At 47.6% G+C, this 25,157-nt stretch overlaps 6 protein-coding genes across 6 annotated transcripts; 3 read left to right on the top strand and 3 right to left on the bottom strand.

Moving 5' to 3' along the window:
• Positions 1-4,844: 4,844 nt before the first annotated feature.
• Positions 4,845-7,080, top strand: FTJAE_5298 (uncharacterized protein; the record flags this gene model as incomplete). The annotated part of the gene is made up of 3 exons (XM_037351790.1): positions 4,845-4,856; positions 5,171-6,410; positions 6,824-7,080. The coding sequence occupies 3 exons, from the start codon at positions 4,845-4,847 to the stop codon at positions 7,078-7,080; spliced, it is 1,509 nt and encodes a 502-aa protein (XP_037207593.1).
• Positions 7,081-8,276: 1,196 nt separating this feature from the next.
• FTJAE_5297 (zinc finger odd-paired-like (opl)) lies at positions 8,277-9,324 on the bottom strand (the record flags this gene model as incomplete). The annotated part of the gene is made up of 4 exons (XM_037351789.1): positions 8,277-8,517; positions 8,568-8,694; positions 8,742-9,154; positions 9,206-9,324. 4 exons carry the CDS (start codon positions 9,322-9,324, stop codon positions 8,277-8,279), a joined length of 900 nt encoding a protein of 299 aa, XP_037207592.1.
• Positions 9,325-10,640: 1,316 nt separating this feature from the next.
• FTJAE_5296 (uncharacterized protein) lies at positions 10,641-11,108 on the bottom strand (the record flags this gene model as incomplete). The annotated part of the gene is made up of 1 exon (XM_037351788.1): positions 10,641-11,108. One exon carries the CDS (start codon positions 11,106-11,108, stop codon positions 10,641-10,643), a length of 468 nt encoding a protein of 155 aa, XP_037207591.1.
• Positions 11,109-12,063: 955 nt separating this feature from the next.
• Positions 12,064-16,800, top strand: FTJAE_5295 (FLO9-like protein; the record flags this gene model as incomplete). The annotated part of the gene is made up of 1 exon (XM_037351787.1): positions 12,064-16,800. The coding sequence occupies one exon, from the start codon at positions 12,064-12,066 to the stop codon at positions 16,798-16,800; it is 4,737 nt and encodes a 1,578-aa protein (XP_037207590.1).
• Positions 16,801-18,030: 1,230 nt separating this feature from the next.
• On the bottom strand, positions 18,031-21,983 carry FTJAE_5294 (FLO9-like protein; the record flags this gene model as incomplete). The annotated part of the gene is made up of 2 exons (XM_037351786.1): positions 18,031-21,760; positions 21,808-21,983. 2 exons carry the CDS (start codon positions 21,981-21,983, stop codon positions 18,031-18,033), a joined length of 3,906 nt encoding a protein of 1,301 aa, XP_037207589.1.
• A 993-nt stretch (positions 21,984-22,976) lies between these two features.
• FTJAE_5293 (uncharacterized protein) lies at positions 22,977-23,585 on the top strand (the record flags this gene model as incomplete). Its single annotated transcript, XM_037351785.1, has 1 exon — positions 22,977-23,585. The coding sequence occupies one exon, from the start codon at positions 22,977-22,979 to the stop codon at positions 23,583-23,585; it is 609 nt and encodes a 202-aa protein (XP_037207588.1).
• Positions 23,586-25,157: the final 1,572 nt, after the last annotated feature.

Below are 25,157 nucleotides of genomic sequence, written 5' to 3'. Positions count from 1 at the left end.
AAATCTCATACAGCTTATTCTTAATATATTTTCTTTATATAAAAGTCATTAACTCCAGTAATCTACTTAGCTTCTCTCTTGATTTATATATAATATAGCGAGGTTGGTCAATAGGGTATTATAAGGAGTAACAGTAACAGAGTATCCTATCCAGTAGGTTATTTTTAGTAAGGAATAGATTATCTACATTAACAAGGATACTATTTTCCTTTCTAGGTCTAGTTAGTTATATATCACTTTTAGAACAAGGAGATATTCCGATCCTTAGCTCTATGAATTCAGACTTTATAAGTATTTACTGGTTTTATAAATAGGTAAGAAATACTAAGCCTTAATAGAGAACAGGTCTTAATACCTCTAACGTAGATCAGCAACAGGTAATAAATTAGCTTATATAGTATTTATAGATATTGAGAAATACTAGGCATTAAAAATATATCTATTTAGATATAAATAGAAGCGTTGTCGATAATAACTGGGTTTCTAACAACTACTCTGCGTTATATAAATCATCCTGCATTCAACATAGCGATCGATAGTCTCTCTCTCAAAGTAAAGCTAGCAATAGTTACTGGCTCGGGCCGAGAAAACAGAATTGGAGTTGCTATAGCTACAGCAATCCACTATGTAAGCGATTCTGTGACTGAGAGAGCCCACGTCATTGCCCAAAGTATACTGGCACATAGAGGAATAGCAGCAGTTGTTCAAACCTCTATCGAAACTCCCGAGGGTGCTCAATACCTGATTGACAAGACGTTGAGAGCATTCAACTCCGACCATATCCATATTCGTAGTACGTATAACCACTGGGACTCATAACAAAACGCTAAATCGTCATCTGAAGTCGATAATGCAGGAGTACCTATCTTTGGCGAGACAACGGCAGTAACGCCTACACAATTGACGGAAGTACTCGATGTCAACGTCAAGGGTCCAATCTTTGTTGGCCAAGCCGTTGTACCTGTCATTACACCCGGCGGCCGTATAGTGAACGTCAGTTCAATAGCATCCAAGCTTGGTGACAATTTCATCCCAGTATACGGTGCTTCCAAAGCTGCGCTCGACAGTCTCACTTGGTCATAGGCTAAGGAGGTAAGCCTTTACTCTGATATCAATGTGCTTTGTCTAACACAAAGATCAGTGGGGACGCAGCAAGAGTATCACAGTCAACGCAGTTGCCCCTGGCCCTGCCTTGACTGATGCAATTCCTCCAGCCATAGCCAATGATTTTCAACGGCCATCTATCGAGATGACACGGGCTGCTGATAGGGCTGGTACTGCGGGGGATATCGCAGACGCAGTGCTTTTGCTGGTTTCTGAGAAAGCGAGATTGATCACGGCACAGTACATCCCTGTTAGTGGTGGAGTGACCAACTGAGATGGTGCGAGTCACAATGCATCTTCAGTCAACACCCACAACGCCTTTATGCTGCTATATACTATGCCATCTGGATACTGAAAGTGATTACTGTAGCTGTAAAACACGAATGTTGTTAATCGTACCTCCAAACGCTCTTTGCGGGCAGACCAGGATCTGCTTTCAGCTTTAGTGCTGACAGCCAGAATCCTACAACAGGGGCTGTACTCACGGATCACCGTGAATACAGCGGCTCATTTAAAGCAAGGTCCTCGCCAACAATTACGCATGCATCTCACCTCTTCAACTCCATCCCAAACCTACAATGTCGACCTCCCGAGTCAGCAATCATCCTCCACCGGTAGAGTTAATGTTTCTCAACATCGCTCGACCAGAGGATATAAAAGACCGCAAGACTCAGAGAAGAATCAACAGTCATGATGAAGCCAATTGGCATTACTTAGAGATGCGCCCGCCCAGACAATAAGGGACAAACAACCGTGAAATTTATAAAATCTATAGCAGGTATATATAAAGACTCGTTAATGAGCTCTGAAACTTCAAGCTCCGGCATAAGGACTACAGAAACATCACCTTGTAGACTGGGGGATCAACATTCGCTGAATTTAGTCCTATCTCTTTGCCTCTACTAAAAGCCTGACAGGTGTCCCGTGTCTTTCTTATTAAGCAGTCTGCTTAACACCTCCTACTTATTCTGTTATAACTGAATACCTATATTTATACTTAAGAATAGTATATACAATATTAATATAAGAAATTAAACCTTTAAAATAAAATACTTTTTATACTTATTATATTTAATTTAAATAATTATATATAAGTGAAGTTATCTCTATTAAATAGATTAAGTTACTATAGGGTGGGGCGTCGAGACTTTTAGAGTATAATTTCATCTTTCAGGCCCTGTCACGTTTCTGGCAGGGAACAGGACCTTAGATAGAACCGCCTTATCGATAAGCTTCGCTCCATAGCGTGGATTGACATTGTCTGGTCAACTGGTCTAGTTAAGCTGCATATGGATCTGGCATTTATGGCTGTTTAGGCCCCCTGGAAATGCCCTGACGTAAGGAGTATTCTTCAAAAACGATACCCATTCGCGTCCAGGTAAGATGGCTTGGAAAGCCAACTGAATACCAGCTTTGGTTCATTTATCACATTACAATTGGGGCATCATGTCAATGACTGCTTCCAGGAGGCGTGCCAAATATGGTCCGAATACTGCCACTGGGTTTAAGATGATTCAACTTCTGAGGTTTACTTTATGCTTCTTCAGCCGGACTACAGCCTGCGCCCCCTCTCTGGTTACATTAGCAAATGGGATTTGCTTTCTGAGAAATTTCGTAGGAATTTACAAATACAGGTAGTCATCACTGTGGGTCGAGCCATAATTAAAGTGTCTCGTCTTAATTCCCTGGTATATCGTATGCTCCGCTTCAGCCTTGTGTCTTGCATGATCTAATCTATTAGCTGCATTGTGAAATGAGTCATGAGCTTGCATATGTACTCTTTTTCTTAGGCAACTCCACACAGGGCCAAGAACCCATCAAGCTACTGATGCATAGTCTGTTTTCTCAGCTGACACTGGCAACGTAGATGGCATATTGAAAAGGAACAGTTGTCAGAGGATCTGGCAGACTGAGGTTGCATCGTCTGCTATACCGATAGCCCCCAGGTTCGTCTTGCCTTAAGTAATTTATTCTTCCAAAGGCCAGACTGATAGGCCAAGGCATGCAGCTATCTCCCCAACAGTCATGAAAGCCAATCAGCATCACTCGGAGACGCGCCCGCCGAGAAAACAAGACAGAATATTATTTGGGGGCGGAATTGATGCGGCGATTACTTAATTCATACAACTCACCCTGGCAAGGAACCTTTGCTTAATTCAGCCGGCGAATCACAGATTGGATGCAACGTACAGATCAAATGCCAAGAAGTACGATTGACGTCACTTGGCATTGTGGTTTGTTATTCTCGACCTTGAATCTAAGACCATATTGATGTCATTCCTGGCCTTGAGGTTTAAGGACCTGGCCAGGCCCCCTAGATAATTAAATCTATTCTCCCCCTTATGCTTTCATTCTCCGTCTTCCCTCCATGTTGTTGGACGCTCTTGGGCACACTCCAGTGCGTTATTACATAAGTTCTCTCAGCGATCCCTTACGATGAACCTGAATACCTTGCTCTTATTGCTATCTCTATCCAGCTTGTCATTAGCCCTGAGGTGTGATAATGAAGACGGGGAGTGGGCGGATTACAAGTACAAGCCATGTGGCTCCAGTAACACGCCTTTCTCAACCTGCTGTCTTCCAGGTGATCGATGCTTGGAAAATGGCTTGTGCGAATGGACGGGACACTTCCGCTACCAGGGTGCTTGCTCGAGCGATGATATGAGTAAATGCCAATTCGTCTGTGATCGGAGTTAGTCAATGCCTCATTTTGCCGATCGATACTGACCAGGCGAATAGAGCCCAACGAGCTATTGGTGCAAGTCAACCAATGCGGGTCAGATAAATTCTGTTGTAACCACTCGAATTACACACGCGACGATTGTTGTGACACGAATACAGAGCGTATTTCAATAAAACCTCCCCCTTCCTCCACGTCGCATCCCTCTGCTTCCAAAGAGACGCCTGTGGCAGCTACAGCCGGTGGAGTAGTCGGAGGAGTTGCTGGTCTTGCTGTGGTATTGGGTTTGGGATGGTGGTTCATTCGCCGAAAGAGACGGACGCGACAGGAAAGGCATTCGACGGGTACAGATGAAGAAGATGAATCTCCTTCGAAACATGGTCAAGAACCCTCCCGTTCAATGGCAGAAGCAGATGCAGGTCCAGATAGTGTCTTGGTGGAGTCAGATGCTCATCCTGTAAAGCCAAAGGTTCTACACGAGCTGCAGGCTTAGATTTAACCTCCCGTTCTACCACTTTAGCTTTTGAGGCATCTTAGTTCTTTAGATAAACTTGATCGCTATATTTATTGTAATTCTGAGAGCATAGATAGGTTCATAGAAAAGAGGGTCTATGTCGAGAAAGGGGTAGCATTCTGTCTCAGTGTCTCTTCGTAAGGCCAACATCCATCGTGGGGCTGTTATCGTAACGCTGATAGAGCCTAACGTAGTGGCCACTAGTTGGGTTTTCATCCAGTAACGGTGTCAAGCTGGATAAGAGGATATTATCCAGTGGCGGCAAGGTCGGCAAATGGGGATAACGAATGCAAGCATCGAGGCGCTACGAATCGAAATGCACATGATGATTGATGGGGGAACTTCAGTCTCTGGCGTTGAATACTCTTCAGTGATCTACACGACCATGCTCATAGCAGAGTGAGCGAATGCAGGAGGTAGGAGTGTAATGAAAAATAAACACCCTCCCCAGAGATCTACATGGGCTAAGATTTAGATACTGTTTTAGGGCTCTTAGTTTAGCCTGTTGAAAACTGGGATGAAACTCAATTTTCGTTATAGCGTGACATGAGTTACGCTGTATGTGCGGGATGAGCTACGCAAGACAGGTTAGCGTTCCGTAGTACAAAAAGAAGAGCCCCCGCCCCAGACAAATGCTGCACCTCGCGAACCCCTCAACCACTGGCAGTTAAGCAGACAAGAACAGAAGGGCATTGCATATTGACAGCCAGTTAATTAGATTCCACATGAGCTCCGCATTATGGTGTTCCATGGTCGTCCCTCAAGGGATTGCGCTCCCTGCAGGAACAGGAAGACTCGGGTAAATAACCTCCCTGGCTTGAGTGGAAAGAATATCAGTATCTGACGACACAATACTAATAAACGTTACGCAGTGTGACTTGGTCCCTGCGGGCTGTGGCCAATGCCGTAGAGCCAAACTGACCTGTCACGGGTACCGTAGTCCAGATGAGTTGGTCTTTCGTGACGAGACTAGGAAGACGGCGCAAAAGGCAGCAGCACGCGAACGAGCCACTCGGCTACCAGCTGCACCTCAATGGAGTTCTGATACGTCGTCTCGGCAAGCATTCCTATCACTTTACGTTGGTACCTACTCACGTGGCTTCGACGCCCCCTTGCAATCCCTCCTGGCGGATTCTGGCCCCAACGGACACCTGCAAATCTGTGTTAATGCTGTGGGTCTGGCTTTCATGGCGTTCCAATTGAATCGTCAAGATTTGGTACCTCTTGCAAACAAGCAATACCTGAAAGCAATACATCGGCTTGGATTGGTGGTAGGAAGCTCGCTGCAAGCGAATAATGTTGTGGCCAACCAGTCACTCAGCAACGAAACCCTTCAATCTGTACTCTTGCTGGACCTTTATGAGAAAATGTCCAACCAATCTCAACAACTGTCAGGGTACCCAAGCCTTCGGCTAAGCCATATCCAAGGAGCGTTCTCGATCATTCAGTCTCGACCTAGAGACGAACTTTCGAACCCGACGATGCAGCAGCTTGCTGGTCGAACTGTTTTTGCCCTTACATATAGCTGCGGTGCTGCAGGGATTCCCATACCGGAAGCATTGGTAGAACTTTATCATCGTCTGGGTAGCCATGTGCTGGGCTCCTCATGGGCCTTGCTCAGACTCTACCTTCGTCTTAACAACTTTGATGCCGCCGTGAAAGCCGGTAAGGTAGACTCAAAGGAGTGTTTAGAGCGCTTGCAAGACTTCCGTGTTGAGATTTCTTCTGCTCAAAGCAAGATACCCCTTTCTTGGCAGCCACACCGGAGATATACAAGTGACGGCTTTGTCTTTAACGGCTACTACGACATCTATCCCCGGCACGATGCGCCTCAGCATTTCAACGCACACCGTATCCTGCGTCTTGCGGTATGCGCCGGCCTGCACAAGTTTCAACCCAGCACAGAAATTGCCGAGGAGATCACACAGGTGACCAGGGAAATATGCGCCAGTGTTCCTCATATCATCCTGCCGACAGCCAGGCCTCAAAATACATTTCCTCTCACGCCGATGCAGATACTTGAGTGCTCTGGTTCGTTGACAGCATTATACGCAGCTGCAAGATTCACACAAGATCCTGCAATGCGCGCTTGGGTTCTTCAGACATTGATGTGTATGGCCGATAATGGTGTAAAGAAGGCGCAAGCAGTTATTGATATTATAAAATATTCACCAGAAATGACTTCATGGGATGTATATAATATAGTAGGTACTTATTCTGTTTTAGGGTATCGCTTTACATAATAGATCTTATATAAGTAAGATAATAAATTTATTTTAAAGGAAGAATTCTTACGTAATTGAAGAGAATACTGAAAGATGGACAGAGACAGGTTCATGCGGTCTTCTCTTTATTCCAGAGTAGCGCGATTACAAGGCATAAAAACTGCCATGCCGATGCAGGCGCTAATGGCGGCCCTGGAGTTAGCTGCGTCCCTGAGATGTTCGGCGACTATTCTCACATCTACAACATCGCTGTGGCGAACATTGGCAGATAAATCTGTAGAGGAACTTTTGTCGACACAGTCGCTCGAAAGTCTGATGTCATCGGCGTGTGGACGCTTCTGCTGTCTGCTGGCGATATAGTTGATGGAGAAGTCGGCGTCTTGGCGTATTACACTTGGAACGATGGTAAAGCCGACCACGATTGTCCCAAACAACCCTCCACTAAAGTTTTCCACGCCAAGCCTACCTCAAAGACACCAGGCGCTAGTAGCGGCGAGATCGCCAGCATTTACGGGCGCACGTATCAGCAATCTCAGCCTGAACACCGCTCAGACTAATGTGGATGTTTTGTTTGAAGCTTGTTTAACGTAGCTCCCTCTTGTGAGATCTGCTGGTTAAGTCTCTTTCCTACTGATCGCATGATGCTGAGAAGAGAACAATCATGGAGGTGGTAAACTTTTATTATCGAAAGTTTATAAGCCGATGACTCCGGGAGAATGGATAGTGGCGGTTTGCGGCACCTTACCTACCAATCAAGAGCAGCCTTCTAATCCTCTTGTGGAAAGGGTTCCGTAGTCTTGTAGAATAGGAATAGCCTCTGAAAATCTGGCTACTAGCTTGTCTAGAGGGTGAGGAAATACAGCCAACGGGCTTTGGTGGGAGATCAGCGATTTTTAGTGTAAGCCGTTCTGTTGTTTTCCCTTATCCCGAGGCTTGTGACTGAGAGCTTGACCTTAGCTTGTCAGACTAGTTCTAATAGGGTGAAATATGTACTAGAGTGTCTGACTAAGTACGCCCGAACTCTAAATTATAGTGGATCACAATGGCAACTATGGTCGCGGAAATAGTTATAATAGGTCCAAGAACTCGTGTGTGAGGCACGTGATATGAGCCATTAGCTGCAGGGACGATCAACTTAAAAGAACACTTTTATCAAAGTCAATCCAGGCAGTAGACCAGCTACCTAATAAAACTACCTAAGATAAGCTTTACAAGCCTATCTGATGATGATCGCGTCTGACTACATGAAGTGGGGCTTGAGCCCTACAGAAACCAGAAGTCCAACTGTGCCTCCCAGGCTCATAGCTTTTAGACAATGCTATTTAAACAGAGAGATAAGAGAGTAAAGACATTACGCTCAAGGCCTTTACCTACCAGACGAGGTAATGCTTAATGAACTTTCAGACAGCCCAGATCTGTTAATTGTTATAACTACAATAGTAATTCAATCCGTTGCCAAACTCTTAGAAAGGCTACATGAGACCCAAGCAGCAATCTAAGCAGTAAGAAACTGGTGCAGGTTTCTGTGCCAATGAATCCAAGCTGTTACAGGCTTAAGTATTCAGAGTTAATGTACAACAGAGCCAATAAGAAAATATCAGGGAACCAATGTATTAATCAGACTTGTAACCAGAGATACAAGAGCTTATACTCTATATGTGATATAACCCGCTGTGACTTTTGCAAGTTCAAATTAACCGCGCCACGTGAAAATCATTTGCTAATCCCTGTAACCCAACTACCGAGGTACTACTTACATAGTGCAAGACGCTACTTCCACGGTGATGTCGATCTTATCCCCGTTAAACGAGCGTCCTTTCTTGTTTTTCCTGAGATCCTCTAGCGCCTGGGGAACAAAATAAACCCCGCTGCAAGCCTTGGGGGCTCGTCTGGCATGCAGTCTTCGATGCGCATTCAGATTGTCTGTGCGAGTAAAGGTGTCCTTGCCGCAGTATTCGCATCTCAGGGGATTTCTGTTAGTATTCCCATGCTTTCTATACTATGGTTAGCAAGTCTTAACTTTTGACTGCTGATTAGGACTTACGTAGTATAGTGACGTTTGGCGTGCTCCTTGCGCTTAAAGGTCTTGGTGCATCCTGGATAACTACAGGGGTAACGGAAAGCGTCCATAAGGGATGGCGCAAAGCTCACCGCAGGGGGGTCTTGCTCATCTACACCAGTCAGTACATATCTAATCTAAAGATTGCAGTGCACTTACTCTCACTGCTCTCAGATGAGCGTTGCTGCGCAACTGAGGCGGGTGGCTCCCAGAGGCTGAAAAGTTCTGACTGAACTCTCTCCGAGATGTTGCGAATGTCAGGATCCATAGCTGATAGATCCCAGACGGTTTCGCCATCAGAGGGAGTCATCAGGTCCCATACCGAACCTTCGGGGACAGAGTAATGGGGAATGGGGCAGGAGATGAATGAATCATGCGAGTCGTGCAGCATATAGTTTGCACTGGGATTCATATAGGTCTCCTGAAAGGTCTTGTTCGTGGGGTACAAAGTAACCCCCATTTCAAAGTGTCGTGGAAGCTGGGTAGTGAAATATGGATCGCATGCGATATCATCATCGCGAAGAGGTGCCTGAGGGTAATCATCCGTGGGACTGTGGTGGACCATATGGTAACTGGTATAGCATTAGTTTCATGTATTTTATCTCCGAAAAGAATTATCTCACAGGTCGAGAGTTTCCCAATTGGTAAAGACCAGCCCAGTAGGGCTTGCAGCACAAGATCCATCCATGTCCATCAGCTCTTGAGCCGGATGATCAAGGAAGGAATCGTACTGTGCCTCCATCATGGATAGAGTGGAAAAGAGTTGAATTGTCTATTCAGTGAATTGAAGAGTTGTGGGCCCGATGTTGAAATCGAAGGAATCCCCTGTCTTATATCATCATGCAGTGTAACAGTGCCGGGCCGCAGGGACTGACACCCGTTGCATAAGATAAACAGACCAAATTCAGGTACAGCTGAAAAAAGTACCTGTCGGTGGGGCAGGGAGTCCGACCGTTAACCCTCATTCCATATCCGAACAGCCGGACCAACTATACTAAACTAGCACTGGTATCATCAATCAATCAAACTATACCAAACTAGTGCAGGGTTTTCTGGTCATGTTACGTAGCGCGTCTCTCAGGGCTGGGCAGAGGTGCGAATACCACGTAGTACCTGAGACCTTTTTGTTTTCTTTGACAAATGGTGAGTTTTGGTGTATTATCAGAGTTTTTGGACATGAAACTCTAAATTAGCCCAGTATGGGCCTATTACTGTAACTGCCTGCATGGGCTTAGTTCAGGCCTGGGTTACTTACATCAATTGTGCAAAATGATCAACACGGGCCAGGGATGCCCTGATCTACGTATCCCCAGGGTGCAAGTAGGTTCAAGACATGCATCACTGCTCTCAGTAGATCATAAGAGCTAGCATCCTCCTCTAGTCTGGGGCTTAGGTCTAGCGCAGTGATCCAGACTCTTATGGCACGATTTGCACCCGAGGCCACGCCGAAGCTTTATATCACGATGATCGTTTCTGAGCCTGTGATCGGAACGCTATCCCAGAAGGGCTGGTATAGTCTCCAAGTTGCAAGCCAGATGTGTTATTTGCAGTTCAGACTGGTGGCTGATCACAAGGAACTTCGCTAACCCAGAGTGTTATCTCGTGTTGCTTATCAACAGACTTAGGGCCAGCAACAAAAGTCTAAAACCGTTATGGCCGACTGCTCGTATGTTTTAACCAACAGATAGCTGAAAAATTCCAACCCCGCACCTAGGGCTTAAAGTAACTAACTTAGCATTGCGCTCAGACCATACGTCATACATTAGCGTGATTTTAGAATCGGTATTACCGGTACGGCATTCACAAATCGCTCAACTACCTAGCGTTGCCCCTGTATCGGCATTTGATTACTTTATAACTCTATAGGGGCATGACTGTACAGGACTTATTGTAGCATATGGATTCCAGCCTTTAAGAATTAACCTGAATTGGCAAGCTTAGTAGCATTGTAAAGACTTGGATAAATAAATTCTGTCTACATAGACTGATGATTAAAGCGATAAGGACCTCTCTAAGAAGACCTTGACTTGGATTTGAAAGAGAGCATAGTTATTTATTCTAAATGAGTCCCATCAAGATCGGCATAAAGGAGGCCAAAAGGCTGACCACAACCAATTCTGCCCTGATTCTGGCAACCATGTCAGAGGATCCAGAAACAAATTGGGGAGCCTCGGTAGATCCAGGCACAGGGCCAGTAGTGTTTGAGCCCGGCTGACCGTCGATAGTAGGTATGTAACCCGAGCCATGGCCAGAGTCGGAAGAGGTTGGCTGGTTGGGTTTGGCATCGAGAGACTTGGTGCCGGTGTGGTGGGAATCCTCGGGCTCAGGATCAGCGGGGCTATATGACCCAGAGCCATAAGGAGCAGAGTGACCAGGTTGTTTTGTCGCACCTGGGAGGTTCTCAGAGCAACCAGTAGTGACAGTTGGGAGCACCCTGGTCGAGACACAGCCTGAGGCCATGTCATTGCCCCCAGCAAGTGCTTCGTGAAGAAGGGAAAGAAGAACGAGAGGTGAAAGTGGCTTCATAGTGACTGAGAAGCGAGTTGTAAATGAGTGAAGGGTTTAAAGAGTCGACGACACTAGATGTGTAGATGTATTATCAGTGTATCACGGTACGAGCTTGTACGTCAAGAGCTTTATATATATGCAGAGACAGTTCATCTTGGGCACAACGGGACTTTCTCAAATCCCGAGAGCATGCGAGGACATGGATTGCGACAATTCTACCTCATGCCGACAGGTTCCGGCTCAATTTTGTTTCATCCCTGAGCTACCAGTGGGCAAAGAAGTTATCCCTTTAGTCGCAGGGCTCTGCATACGATCAGATCGGAGCAACAAATCAAAAACAAGAATTTCTCAGAGTTTAAGACATTCAGTTGTAACCTGATAGCGGACATCGTGATAGTTGCGAGAGTGTTTAGATACGTAGCACCCTATGTTCAGCAGAGACAAAAGACTGCCGGATTCGCCGAGGTCGCTAACCATGTCGAGAATCCGCCATCCCTTAGACTCTAGAAAATCTTTAAGCCCATTATTAAGGGCTCAAAATGGCAGCTGTCAGTCTGATGGCGCTAACCATTGATAGATATCCCCTAAGCGTGGCAACTTCCTAAACGATTGACGTGGCCCCCCTTTCAGCTAATCAGGGGGTACCCTAGCCTTTGGAAAACCGCCGACAGGGCTGGTGTCGGCCATTTTATGTCCGCCCTGTGGGGGAGGGGATACTAGCCCGCCCCCCTGGGCGAGATACGAGATCCATTCAACCCTTTTTCGTAAACTTCAGAAAATACACATTTTTGCATGTGTAAATGGAGACAATACTGTCCGAGAGATCAGCTGCGGAGTAGATCTCCTTGTATGTATATAATATACGATTCCGTCATGGGATCGTAGAGCAAACCACACATTCATTACATAGTCATTCGTTCATTCTTTACATCTCGTCACTCTTTTATTCATTTTCACTCGCTTAGCCTAAGCCATGCATCCTCTGTCCGTCTTCAGACGAGGCGCGGCTCTGGGTCTCGTGAGCAGCGTCTTTGCTGCTCCTGGTCCTGGGCAACAGGCATGTCCCGGTGGTGGTATCCAGATCGTGGAACTCCAGCCATACGAGGTGGTATGTGATGGAAAGACTTCTGTCACCACTGTCACTCGCACTTACACCAAGTACCCCTGGTCATCTGATGTCCCCAACAGTCCGGGCCAGCCTTACGCGTCCGGTAATCCTGGCTCAAAGAGTCCTGATTACCCCGACTCACCTGGATCGCCCGGATATGCCGGTGGTCCGGGTCATCCCGACCAGCCGGGATATGCCCCGCCTTGCGTTGATTGTGTCACCATCACAACCACTGCCACTGCCCCATTCTGCACCACTATCCCCCCCGCTACTAAGGGTGGAGTCTCTACTGTAATCACTGGGGTCCCCCCTCCCTGCACCCGTTGCGTCACTGTCACTACCACTGGATCTGTCCCCTATGTTACCACTATCCCCCCAGCTTCATCTGGTGGGATGAGCACTGTCATCTCTTGTCAAGGGCCAAAGACAGTGACTGTAATCCCCCCTCCTTGCCATGAATGCATTACAGTCACTACGACTGGAACCATTCCCTATGTCACTACTCTACCTCCGGCATCCTCTGGTGGCAAGAGCACTGTCATCACCTGTGCAGGACCGAAGACTGTCACTGACTGGGTTCCGTGTCACGGCTGCGTCACTGTCACTACCACTGGAACCATTCCCTATGTCACTACTGTACCTCCTGCATCCTCTGGTGGCAAGACGACTGTCATTACTTGCGAGGGGCGAAAGACTGTCACTATGACGGCCAAGGTCACGGAAACCAAAACTCTGCTGCCTCCGCCCGACTGCGAGTATTGCACAGCTACAGTTGTCGTTCCTACAAGCCCTGTCACTACTGTGACCACAACAGGACCGGTCCCAGGCACCACGACATTACCTGCCCCACCTGGCTGCACCAAATCATGCACCGCTACTGTCATTGTTACCAAGGGTCTCTTCACTGGTCCCTTTACAACATTGACTACAACTGGAGATATTGCAGGCTCAACTACTCTTTCACCCTCGGGTTGCACAGAGTCTTGCACAGGCACTGTCATTGTTACTAAGGGTATCTTTACTGGTCCGTTCTCAACAGTGACTACAACTGGTCCGACTGAGGGAACTACTACCCTACCTGTCCCCTCTGGCTGCAAGTCTTGTACCGGAACAGTTATTGTTACCAATGGTCCATTTACTGGTCCGTTCTCAACTGTGACTACAACCGGCCCAGTGGCAGGAACAACTACTGAGCCACCGCCTTCTGGTTGCACAAAGTCTTGCACAGGAAAGGTCATCGTTACCAGTGGTCTCTTTACTGGACCATTTACCACACTGACTACGACCGGTCCGACTCCTGGAACTACTACTCTCCCTCTTGCATCTAACTGCGCGGTCATCAAGCCTCGAGATGGACAGGATATGCGACCCGCTGGCTGCACGGCCACAGTCATTGTCACTAATGGCCCCTCTGCGACTCTCGGTCCCTTCACTACCATCTTTACAACTGGTCCTACTGCCGGGACAACGACCATTCCTCGGGCATCAGACTGTTCGTCTTGCTCAGATACTGTCATTATCACCAATAGTCCCAGCTCTTTCACTGGGCCTTTCATAACACGGTCTACAACAGGACCTATCGAAGGTACAACAACACTGCCCCCGGCTTCGGACTGCCCAACTTGCGCTGGTACTGTTGTTGTGACCCAGGGGCCTTTTACAGGCCCTTTTACTACTCGCACGACAACTGGCCCAACTGCTGGTACCATGACCATGCCCCCTAGTTCTAACTGCCCTACCTGTTCGGGAACTGTAGTTGTTACCGAGGGCCCTTTCACTGGTCCCTTTACTACTTTTACCACTACGGGGCCTGTGCCAGGAACAACCACTCAAACCCCTGTATCCCGTTGTCCTACCTGTATTGGTACCGTTGTTGTCACCAATGGCCCGAGGCCCTTGACTACAGTTGTGACAACCGGGCCTGTGCCTGGAACTGCTACACTACCTCCAGCTTCCGACTGTCCAACTTGTCTAGGCACCGTTGTTGTTACAAACGGGCCCTTTACAGGTCCGTTTACTACTATCACCACTACGGGTCTTGTCCCAGGTACATCTGTGGTACCTCCAGCATCAAGCTGTCCCACTTGTGTCGGTACTGTAATTGTGACGGGCTCTCCATCAGGTTCTTCTCCATTTACGACCGTTACTACAACAGGCCCGGTGCCAGGCACTACTACAATTGCTCCTGCGTCTAGTTGCCCTACCTGCTTAGGCACCGTTGTGGTTACAAATGGACCCTTCACAGGACCATTTACGACCATCACTACGACTGGAAATACACCGGGAACTACAACAATCCCTCCTGTATCAAGCTGCCCTACTTGTGTCGGCACCGTTATTGTCACAGGAGTGTCTTCGACTACCCGACCCTTGACGACAGTCACTACAACCGGCCCTGTTCCTGGAACCACTACACTGCCAGTGCCATCTAATTGTATAACCTGCATTGGTACAGTTGTTGTTACAAATGGTCCCTCGAGCACTCGTCCACTCACCACAGTTACTACGACAGGTCCTATTCCTGGCACTACTACTCTCCCTGTGTCTTCTGACTGTGCAACATGTGTCGGTACCGTGGTCGTCACAAATGGCCCATCCAGCTCTCGACCGCTTACCACAGTGAGAACTACTGGTCCCGTTGCTGGTACTACCACTCTGCCCGTGCCTTCAGACTGCCAAACCTGCACTGGCACAGTCGTAATCACTGATGGCCCATCCAGCTCAGCCCCAAGCTCAAGCTCTCGGCCTCTGACGACTCTTTTCACTACTGGACCTACTGCTGGCACTACAACACTACCTGTGCCTTCCGGTTGCTTAACCTGCACAGAAACTGTCGTTGTTACTAACGGTCCCTCGAGCTTGAGCTCTCAACCTCTGACGACTATCAGAACCACTGGTCCTGTTGCAGGTACCACAACGCTGCCTGTGTCTTCTGGCTGTACAACCTGCACTGGCACTGTAGTGGTCACTGACGTTCCAAGCTCATCCAGCTCACCGACTGTTTCCACCTCGAGCTCTCGGCCTCTGACTACTATCAGAACTACTTGTCCTGCTGCAGGCACTACAACGCTTCCGGTATCATCAGGGTGCACAACCTGCACTGGTACTGTCATCGTGACAGATGCACCGTCTAGCTCAACCTCCCAGCCTCTGACTACTATCAGAACCACTGGTCCTGTTGCAGGAACCACCACTCTCCCGGTATCTTCAGGGTGCACAACCTGTACTGGTACTGTAATAGTTACCGATGCTCCATCTAGTTCAAGCCTTTCGTCGTCGGCTGCTTCCTCAAGCTCCTCTAGCTCGAGTGCTTCATCTACCTCAATTGTCTCGTCTTCGACATCTTCTCCATCTTCTTCCTCCTCAATCTCAGCAACATCTACTTCGATGTCTTCTTCGTCGGCTTCGTCCTCAAGTTCTTCCTCTTCGGCCATTTCGTCCTCGAGCTCATCTAGCTTGGCTTCCTCATCCAGCACAGCCCCCTCTTCTAGCTCGGCTACAACTTCCTCGACCTCCTCTACTTCAGCTACTTCAAGCACAAGTTCAAGCACCGAAGTAGTCACACGTCTTACTACAGTGACCTCAACTGCCACTCAAACTGGAGCAACTACTCTACCGGCTACTGATGGAGGAACCACAACTGTTATTACATATGTTCCTTTTATCACTCGGCTGACTACAATCACCCGAGCTACCACAACGTCTGGCCTCACAACCCTCCCTGCTACTGAGGGAGGAACCACGACTGTCGTCACTTACGAGTGTACTGTCACCCAAACTCAGTCAGCGTCAGCAAGTGGGACACAGTCGTCTTCGGCGTCATTCACTGTACCTGCTTGCGCTACAGCCATGCGTTTTATCGTCATTGGTGGACAGGGCGGCCAGGGCACCCTCGGTGGTCCTGGACAGAATATCTCTGGAACAGTGAGTTCCGTAGTGCCTGGACAAGTTGTTCAACTTATAGCAGGAGGCGAAGGAATACAGTCGCCCCGCGGTGGAAGTGCAGCTGGCGGACGAGGAGACGGAAACGGTGGAACTGCCTATGATGGTGGCTACAGTGGAGGCGGAGGATCCAGCTTGTCTTTGGCAGGCAATAAGGTAATCATCGCGGGTGGCGGTGGTGGTTCCGGTACCGGCGCCTCTACTAACGGAAATAACCCTCTCCAAGAAGTAAATGATGGAAAGAAGGGTGCTGGAGGTGGTGAAAATGGTAGGACGGAATATATCACGCCAACTGGAGACCCAAATACCCACATTTGTACGCTGAACGGAGGCTTGGGTGGTACTGAATCTGGTGCCGGTAATGGAGGAACTACATCAGGAACTTGCACCGGTCCAAATAATGGTAGCAATGGATCTGGGGGCAATGGTGGTGATGGCGCTCACGGGGCCAATGGTCAAACTTATCCGGGCGCGGGTGGTGGCGGTGGAGGTTATTTTGGTGGTGGTGGTGGTTCCAGTGGCCGCGTCGATCGTGCAGGAGGCAACCAACAGTGGGGTTCCGGTGGTGGTGGTGGTTCAAACTTTGTACGCTCTGGCCAAGCAGTGACCTACGGATCAGCCTATGGTCCTGGTATAGTTACTGTCGTGTTTATCGGCTAAGCTATCAGTTAGGATACTTATATCTCTGTTCTTAGAGGCTTGCCCCTTGAGCTTTTTTTCTTTCTTCTTTATGTATATAATCTATTATATTCTTATTTCCTTAATAGAATTTAATTATATACTTGGCTTTTAATTAATTTAAGTATTTTAGTTGACTTTCTGCGATATCAGCACGATACTGAAATCTCTATAAATAACCTCTTTAAGCAGTGCATGGTGCGGCCTGTGAAGTTTCTGGTGTTCTCACCAATCTGCACTATCTTTGCTCTTTACCTGGATCTGGTATACCGCTATATCTACAATCTTTTTACATCTGTCCTGTATATGTTCGAGGATGCATATGGCTTTTCTACAAAGACAGTTGGCCTTGTCTATCTTGGACTTGGTGTTGGCAGCTTTATGGTAATGGCTTCGTTTCCGGTAGATGGCAACAATGAAGTCAAGAAGCAGCTGACTGTCTTTAACTTCAAGCCAGAGGATAGGCTAACACCGCTGCCCCATGCTGCCATTGTATTTCCTGTCGGCTTTATTACATATGGCTGGACTGCCGAGTATAAAACTCACCTAATGGCTCCAATCATTGGTTTAGCATTAGTGAGCCGGTCCTTCTTCGTAACTAACAACGCAAACTGACTAACCCAGGAAATCTGGTTTGCTTTATGGTCATTTTTGTATATCTTATGGACGCATACGAGCTATATGATGCCTTGGCCCCTGCAGCCAGCATTATTATAAGACCCATCATTACGGCTACTGTCCCTCTTTGCGGGCTGAAGATGTACTATGCATTAGGCCCTGGATCGGAGAACAGGATGCTTAGATTTATCGCAGTAGCCCTCATACCAGCCCCGTGTTTTATTCTGCGATATGGTGAGCACTTGAGGAAGAGGTTTGCCATCGAGAACCTTTAACTTGCGGCTGGTACAACGATCTGTATCGAGTTTAACTATATGGTTAACTACTGCCTATACGGCGAAGCCTTAGGCTGTGGATGGGTAATGAATAACAACACCGCTGTCTTGGTACAGGAACAGCCCCAGTCGAGTCTAATGCCTGACCAGAGATAATAGAAGTGTCTATTGATTATAGCTTAATATATAGAGTATTTAAATGTATTATTATACCTTAACCTAGCTATATATAACTAAGTAAGGAAATACTTAAGCAAGACCTTGTTAGATAACTTTTTTACTATATATAATAGAAAAAGAAAGCTATTAAAAAGTCTACCTAGCTAAAGAAGACAATAGTAATAAAGCCAGCAGCGCTATTTGTACTACTTGTAGTTGTTATGCCGCTAGCGACATAGTTAGAACCACCACCGCCTTTAGCACCTGTAGCAGCTTTACTGTTACCGACTGTTTTCTGGGCAACACCTCCACTGCCACCGCCATAGTAACCAGCTCCACCTCCTCCAGAACCTAGAGGGACGTCCCCGAAACCAGGTCTACCATTGCCACCGTTTTTGCCCGCGCCGGCATTACCGTTGGTAGACAAGTCGGGACTTCCACTGACAGTGCCTCCGGCGCCCGGAGCACTTGAGCTAGCTCCTCGACCACCCTGATTGGTGACGGTGTGTTGGTTGGGAGTTGCCCTCAACGCGATGTAAGCAGTGTTACCATTGAAGCCCCCGCCATTACCACTGTCACCACTGAAGGTAATGGTTTGACTGTCGGTGTCGTCAAGATTGGTAAACTTGCCTCCACCGCCACCACCACCAGCGACAACGATTAAATTACCATCCAGTGTCAAGGACGACCCTGCACCACCGGCACCAGCGGAGTCTCTGGCGGTACCGCCTGTACCATATCCAATTCCACCGGGACTCACCCCAGAAGCCCGGCCAACTCCACCCTTTCCACCTGCCAAGAGCACTACCCTTTGCCCCGGTGTGACAGATACTGTTCCCGATAGTTGAGCACCCCTGCCACCGTTGTCGGAAGCGACACCACCACTAGAAGCACCTCCACCTTCACCGCCTGCAACAATGAAACGCATCGCCGTAGCGCAAGCTGGTACAACAACAGTGCTTGCAGCCGATTCTGTATTGACCGCCGAGACTGAGTTGGTTTGAGTGACGGTACAGGCAGATGCAGATGAAGTACTTGATGATGAAGTGCTTGATGATGAAGTACTTGATGACCTAGATGTTGATGAAGTGCTTGATGAAGTACTTGATGAAGTGCTTGATGAAGTGCTTGATGAAGTGCTTGATGAAGTGCTTGATGATGAAGTACTTGAGGCCTCTGATGAAGTAGTCGAAGATAAATCACTCGATACCTCAGATGATGAAGTGCTTGATACCTCAGATGAGGTAGTTAATGATAAGCCACTTGATGCTTCTGATGAAGTGGTTGACAAGAAGGTATTTGATGTCTGAGACAAGGTAGTTGATGATAAAGTGCTTGAGGCTTCCGATAAAGTGGCAGTAGAGGAAGCAGCTGGAGGTGTAACAATTATAATGACAGTGCCAGTCTCACCGGGTACAGTTCCAGTTATAGTTGTTAGCCCAGTGGCAGTCCCAGTAGACGTGATGGTTGTAAAGGGCGGGATGGTTGTCAGTCCCGTAGTCGCGGCCGTGGATGGTAAAGTGGTAACTACACCGCCTGACGTGTTTGACGTGGCAGGAACTGTACTGGATGGAGGCAGTGGGACATATGTAATTACAGTATCAGTTCCAGTAGCTTCAGTGTTTGTAATAGTAGTTGCATAAGGTGTTGTGCCTGTGCCAACAGACGTGATAGTTATAGTTGACCTAGTAGGTCCAGGTGTAGAGGGAACGACGGTGATGACTGTGTCTGTTCCAGTGGTTCCAGTACCTTTCATGGTAGTTGCATAAGGCGTTGTATCTGTACCAGTAGACGTAATAGTGGTCGTGGGCCAAGTAGCGACAGGCTCGGTAGTCGATGGAACATATGTAACTACAGTATCAGTTCCAGTGGTGCCAGTGCCAGTGATGGTGGTTGCATAAGGCGTTGTACCTGTGCCAATGGATGTGACAGTGATGGTGGGCCTAGCAGGCTCAGGAGTAGAGGGAACAAAGGTGATCACGGTGTCGATTCCAATTGTGCCAGTGCCCGTGACGGTTGTTGCATAAGGCACGGTACCTGTACCAATAGATGTAATAGTTATAGTTGGCCTAATGGCGTCTGGAGTAGAAGGAACAAAGGTGACCACCGTGTCGGTTTCAGTGCCTGTAATAGTTGTTGCATAAGGCGTTGTACCGGTACCAGTGGAGGTAACGGTTGTGACTGGCCTGGAAGTAGTAGGTACGTAGACAACCACTGTATCAGTCTCGGTCCCAGTAATCGTAGTCGATGAGGTTACAAAACCTGTACCAATGGAGGTAACAGTTATAAGTGGCTTTGAAGTGGTAGGTACATATACAACAACTGTATCGGTCCCGGTTCCAGTGATTGTAGTCGCTGAGGTCACAGTACCTGTGCCTGTGGATGTAACCGTCACAACTGGCTGTGAAGGGGTAGGCACGATAACCACCACGGTTCTAGTTCTGGTTCCAGTATTAGCCAGAGTTGTTGTTGTAAGCGAAGTCACTGAACCGAAACTCGTAATTGTTGTGTACTGTGGAGGAACCGACGTGATAATCACAGTACCTTCGCAAGTCGGGCAATTGGAGGCAGGGGGTACTGTAGTGGTTCCAGGGACACTGCCGGTCGTTATGACTGTCGTGAAAGAAGCTGGAGGAACCGTCACTACAACGGTACCTATACAAGTAGGGCAGCTTGAGGAAGGCGGCACCGTAGTAGTACCAGGTACAGAACCGGTAGTGGTGATTGTAGTATAAGAAGCTGGAGGAACTGTAACAACTACATTACCCCCGCACGTTAGACAACCTGACGCAGGGGGGATTGTGGTTGTACCAGGCGAAGGACCGGTAGTGGTAACTGTTGTGTAAGAAGCAGGAGGAATAGTAATAATAACAGTACCCTGGCAGGTGGCACAGATTGAAGCCGGGGGCACTGTAGTAGTACCAGGCACAGAACCGGTTGTGGTGATCGTTGTGAATCGATCTGTGCTTGATAAACCGGGGACTGAGGTGACCCGAATGGTGGTGAAGCATGATTGGGAGCAATCTGTCGCAGGAGGGATGGTCTCTGTGCCGGGGACAGTACCAGTAGTGGTCAATGTTACGATCGGGCCGGTTGGTTCAGGTCCAGGAGTAACAGTGACAATAACAGTTCCTCCGCATCCTTTGGTGCAGCCAGAAGATGGGCGGATAGTCGTTATGCCAGGAACAGTACCGGTTGTAGTCAGTGTTACAGCAGGATCAGATGATCTGGGAGTAACAGTAACAACAACAGTTCCCCCACAGCCTTTGGTACAGCCAGGTGCTGGGGGCATAGTGGTAGTACCGGGAACATTGCCAGTTTGGGTCAGGGTTGTCGTGAGAACCGGAGGCACAATCAGTGTGGCCGCGCAGTGGGTGCAGCCAGACGAAGCGCTGACAAAGCTAGAATCAGGTAGCTTGGCGGTCACAGTTACCGTGACTGGGCCAGGGCATATGGCTAGCGTTGTCTTGCCGCCATCAGAGGCAGGAGGGATATAGGAGATGTAAGGAGTTGGCCCTGGCTTGGTGACAGTAACGCAGCCCTCACATACAGGAGGTACCCCAGTAATGACAGTTGAAGGTCCGCCCTGAGTATTGGGGGAAACAGTAGTACAAAAAGGGGAGGGAACGGTAGTGGTGATTGTTATGCAGTCCTCACAGGGAGGAGTGATGCCGGTAATGACAGTTGAAGGGCCTCCCTTGGTAGCGGGAGGAATTGTAGTACAGAAAGGAGTATTGGCGGTGGTCGTGATAGTCACACAGCCTTTGCAGGGACGCTCGTTTCCGGATGATAAAGGGGGGTGCAGGGCCGTGGAGGAATCGGGCGAGCCAGATCGACCCAGGCTACTCAGGGCTATAGAGGAACCTGGATACTGGGTGTAGCGTCTGAGGCTGTCAGTTGTTAGTTAAGGGGAAACGAAAATTCATTGCATTCTTACCGAGTGATTGTGCTGGTCAGCGTTTTGCCATCGCAAATGACTTCAACAGGCTGAAGCTCCACAACTTCGATGCCGTCGTCGGGGAGACAGGCCTTAAGCCCGGGAGCAGCAAAGACGCTGCCAGCCAGGCCGAGGGCAATAGCAGTTCCCCGTACGAGCGAGGAGGAAGGGCGCATGACTTTGAGATAGTCGAGCTTAAAGAAGGAAAGGTGCAGTAACTAATGGCATAAAACGGGGAAATGGCATGCGTTTGAATATTTGATCTTTGAGAGAAGATTCTCTTGTATAAATACAGAAACTTCGACTGTTCTCAATTATCAAAAGGAAAAGAAAGATAAAGAAATTCCATATTCAGCAATTTGCCTTGTTCTGAGATCTCTGTGTTGGCCAAGCTGATGAGTAGCTCTTGGTAGATCCCTTATCTGCGAGGGCTAGCCAAGGGCTAGCCAAGTGCGTCGCTATCACTACAGTTCATGGATCGAATTTAGGTTTACTAACGCTCTGGCAACCCCGATATGTCGACATCTCGTCAACCCCGGATCGTCCTGCTTGAACAATCTACGCCTCTAAGGGAAAATCCCCGAGAATCCAAGGGAGGATCCCTGCTCAGCTGAGATCAGATTCCAAGATCCTTAGTAATGTAGCTATCGTCAATCTCATGGTTAGCTGCGAAGTATATCCTCTATTCGCTCTAGTATGTCTGTCAGTAGCAGCTGTAGAAGCAAGATTTTACTGTGGATATGGTTCCACGCGATCATCTCATCCAAGAACCCCCACTATCGCAGTCCAAATTAAATATCGGCTTTTGAATTCGCGTCTTTGCCTAAATGTACTCAGACCTTGTCATCCGGAGAAGGCAAGGTCCCCCTACGCTGTAATCAACCTCGAATACTGAGTCAACAGGTCGCCTCTCAGGCTATGCTGTAATCGGACGTTGCCAAATTTGTAGGCCACGGTGTAACGTGGCACCATGACTGACATTCAAACTGTTCTCATATACTATTCGTCAAATATATGCGCATGGTCATCTGAGGGATAATGTGAGCCTTGTTGTAAAACCTTGGACTCGATATAAATAAGACCTGTCGGACCTGCTCAGATTCTCGCCCAGGACATTCTTTTCAAATCTCATATATCCTTTTTCAAGCCCCAAAGCCACTCTTTCGACCATGAAGCACTGGTCGCTATTCGCTTTCGCCCATCTCCTTAACGGAGAGATGGCTCTAGGCAGCAAGCCTGCCAACTGCGCCACAACCACTGTGCTTTCGGTTATAACGACATCCATATGCTCTGCAGGCTCACCCGCTCTGCCAACGGCAGTAATGACTGGTAGTAACGGTTGTGTTCCTGATCAATACAGCCAGGAAGCGTCGGCCCCCTCGGCTGTCATCCCTGGCTCTGCCCCCCGCATCTCCATGTCCCATGGATCCGCCGAGAGTCCCTCGGATGGAACCGATGAAAAGGCCCTTCAGAAAGGAGTTAGTCTCCATACCGGCGAGGCTAGCGACGCTACTCAGACCATCAAACCCACGGCTGCCCCAGACGTCGGCGCAGGAGCCAGTGCCAACAACGGCAGCTCCGAGCCAAACCCCATCGCGTCGGGTCAAGCTAGTCCTGTCACTGGACAGCACAGCACAGCCACAGACACAACCTGGGAGACCCCCGAAGTACCTTGGGTTGTTTCTGGGGCCTCAAGTTCTGAAAGCAACTTCGGGACTAACGCCATAATCGTGGCTGGAATCGTGGCATATTTCGCGCCGATACTGATCTATCTTTAATTATACGTGAACCCATCAGATTTGGGTGGCAGTCATCAAGAAGCGTTGTCTGCTTAAAACGTTCTGGTAGAGAGGATGCGGAGTGGGGCATGGGTTATACATAATGCAATAACTATTAGACATTACTCATCTATATCCTTTATAGGTCTGCCTGTTAACAAAACTTTTATTTTAAGTATGCTCTTACTCGGAATAATAATATACTGCCCGGATTGACTTTAATAAGAGTGTTATTCTAAGTTAATAGTCCCCACAGCTAATAGCTTATATCACGCGCCTTACACACGCTGCCTGGAATGAATCCTGTTAATATATAATTTACTTCTAAAAGATAAATATACTGCTATTCAGAGTCCTTGATAATTGCCTCTTTTAGCAAGGAAAGAGACAGAAGTCTTAAGATATAAAATAACGTAATGTAATTTTAAAAAGTTCTTGATATCAGGAAGTTCAAGAGCGCCCCACTAGCCACACGCCTTAACAGCCAATAGTTAAATCTCAAATCCCTGGTTGTTAATCCTCTAGTCTTAGCCCTATTTAAGTTAATCCCTTAAGAATCATTTAAGCAGATAAACCGTTTTTAAGTAGAATGTTCTTCAGTGTTAATTATCTGCTGATTAACTTTTTCAGGGTACTCATAGCTAGAGCAGAATCTAGTTAGAATTAAAATACTGTTCTAAAACCTGATATATATATAGTACTTAAATTTCCATTAAGATCAGTAATAATAAGTAGTAACTTTACTATTATCAGTTTAGTTTACTGACAACTGACATCAGTTTATTGGCTGTGTCGCTAACCCTAAGCGTAATGCCTAGCTGCTAAGGATTATACTGGTCATCTGCCTAATATATTCATTCCTTAAGGGTGGCTGACAGATAATGCTTACTTATATCAGGCGCCTGAGTTCAGGATGTGGATAATGGAACAGTTATGAGTATCCTTTTCGGCTAGTACAGGCTGAAAGGGTTCTAATGTCAAATTCCGCGATAAAGTGAGGACTGTTGCCATAGCGGAAATAGTTCTGAGATCTGTTCTTAGAAAATTGAAGAAGAAGAGAGGATAACAGGACAGGCAAAATAGGATCTAACTTTACTAATATAAATAGATTAGCCAGTTAGAGAAGTATATATATAATTCAACATTTAGACCCTTTATGGCTAGTACGCTCTAGAACTTACCGAGTATGACATAATTAGCCCAATGTGTTAACACGTAAAGGTCTGGGGTATACGTAAATTAGGGAAGCTAGCTTGAGCATAAATGGTTGAACTACATAATAAAAGAGGGATGTGAGGGCGTCAGGCACATGTATCTCACAGAAATTCCACTTTCAGTCACGCCGCTTTCATAGCACTTGATTCCCCTGCCAGGCTTAGGCGACCCCCTCCTGAGCCGTACTAGTCTCGCTTAATGCCTTTAACTAACTTTCAAATGCCTCAGTTGGCGGGTGTGAGATTGAGAATCTTGTCAGTAGATGTGATTGGAACAAAACCACCGAGGTAATGGCGGCGCAAATCACGGATATACTTAGCGCCAGTGTTCTGTGTTTCTAGGTTCTCTCTGCCGGAA

This window comes from Fusarium tjaetaba, assembly GCF_013396195.1.
Source record: "Fusarium tjaetaba strain NRRL 66243 chromosome Unknown NRRL66243_c0000102, whole genome shotgun sequence".
Classification (NCBI taxonomy): domain Eukaryota; kingdom Fungi; phylum Ascomycota; class Sordariomycetes; order Hypocreales; family Nectriaceae; genus Fusarium; species Fusarium tjaetaba.
Note: the sequence above shows the minus strand (reverse complement) of the source record. Positions and strands in the feature narration are given on the sequence as shown.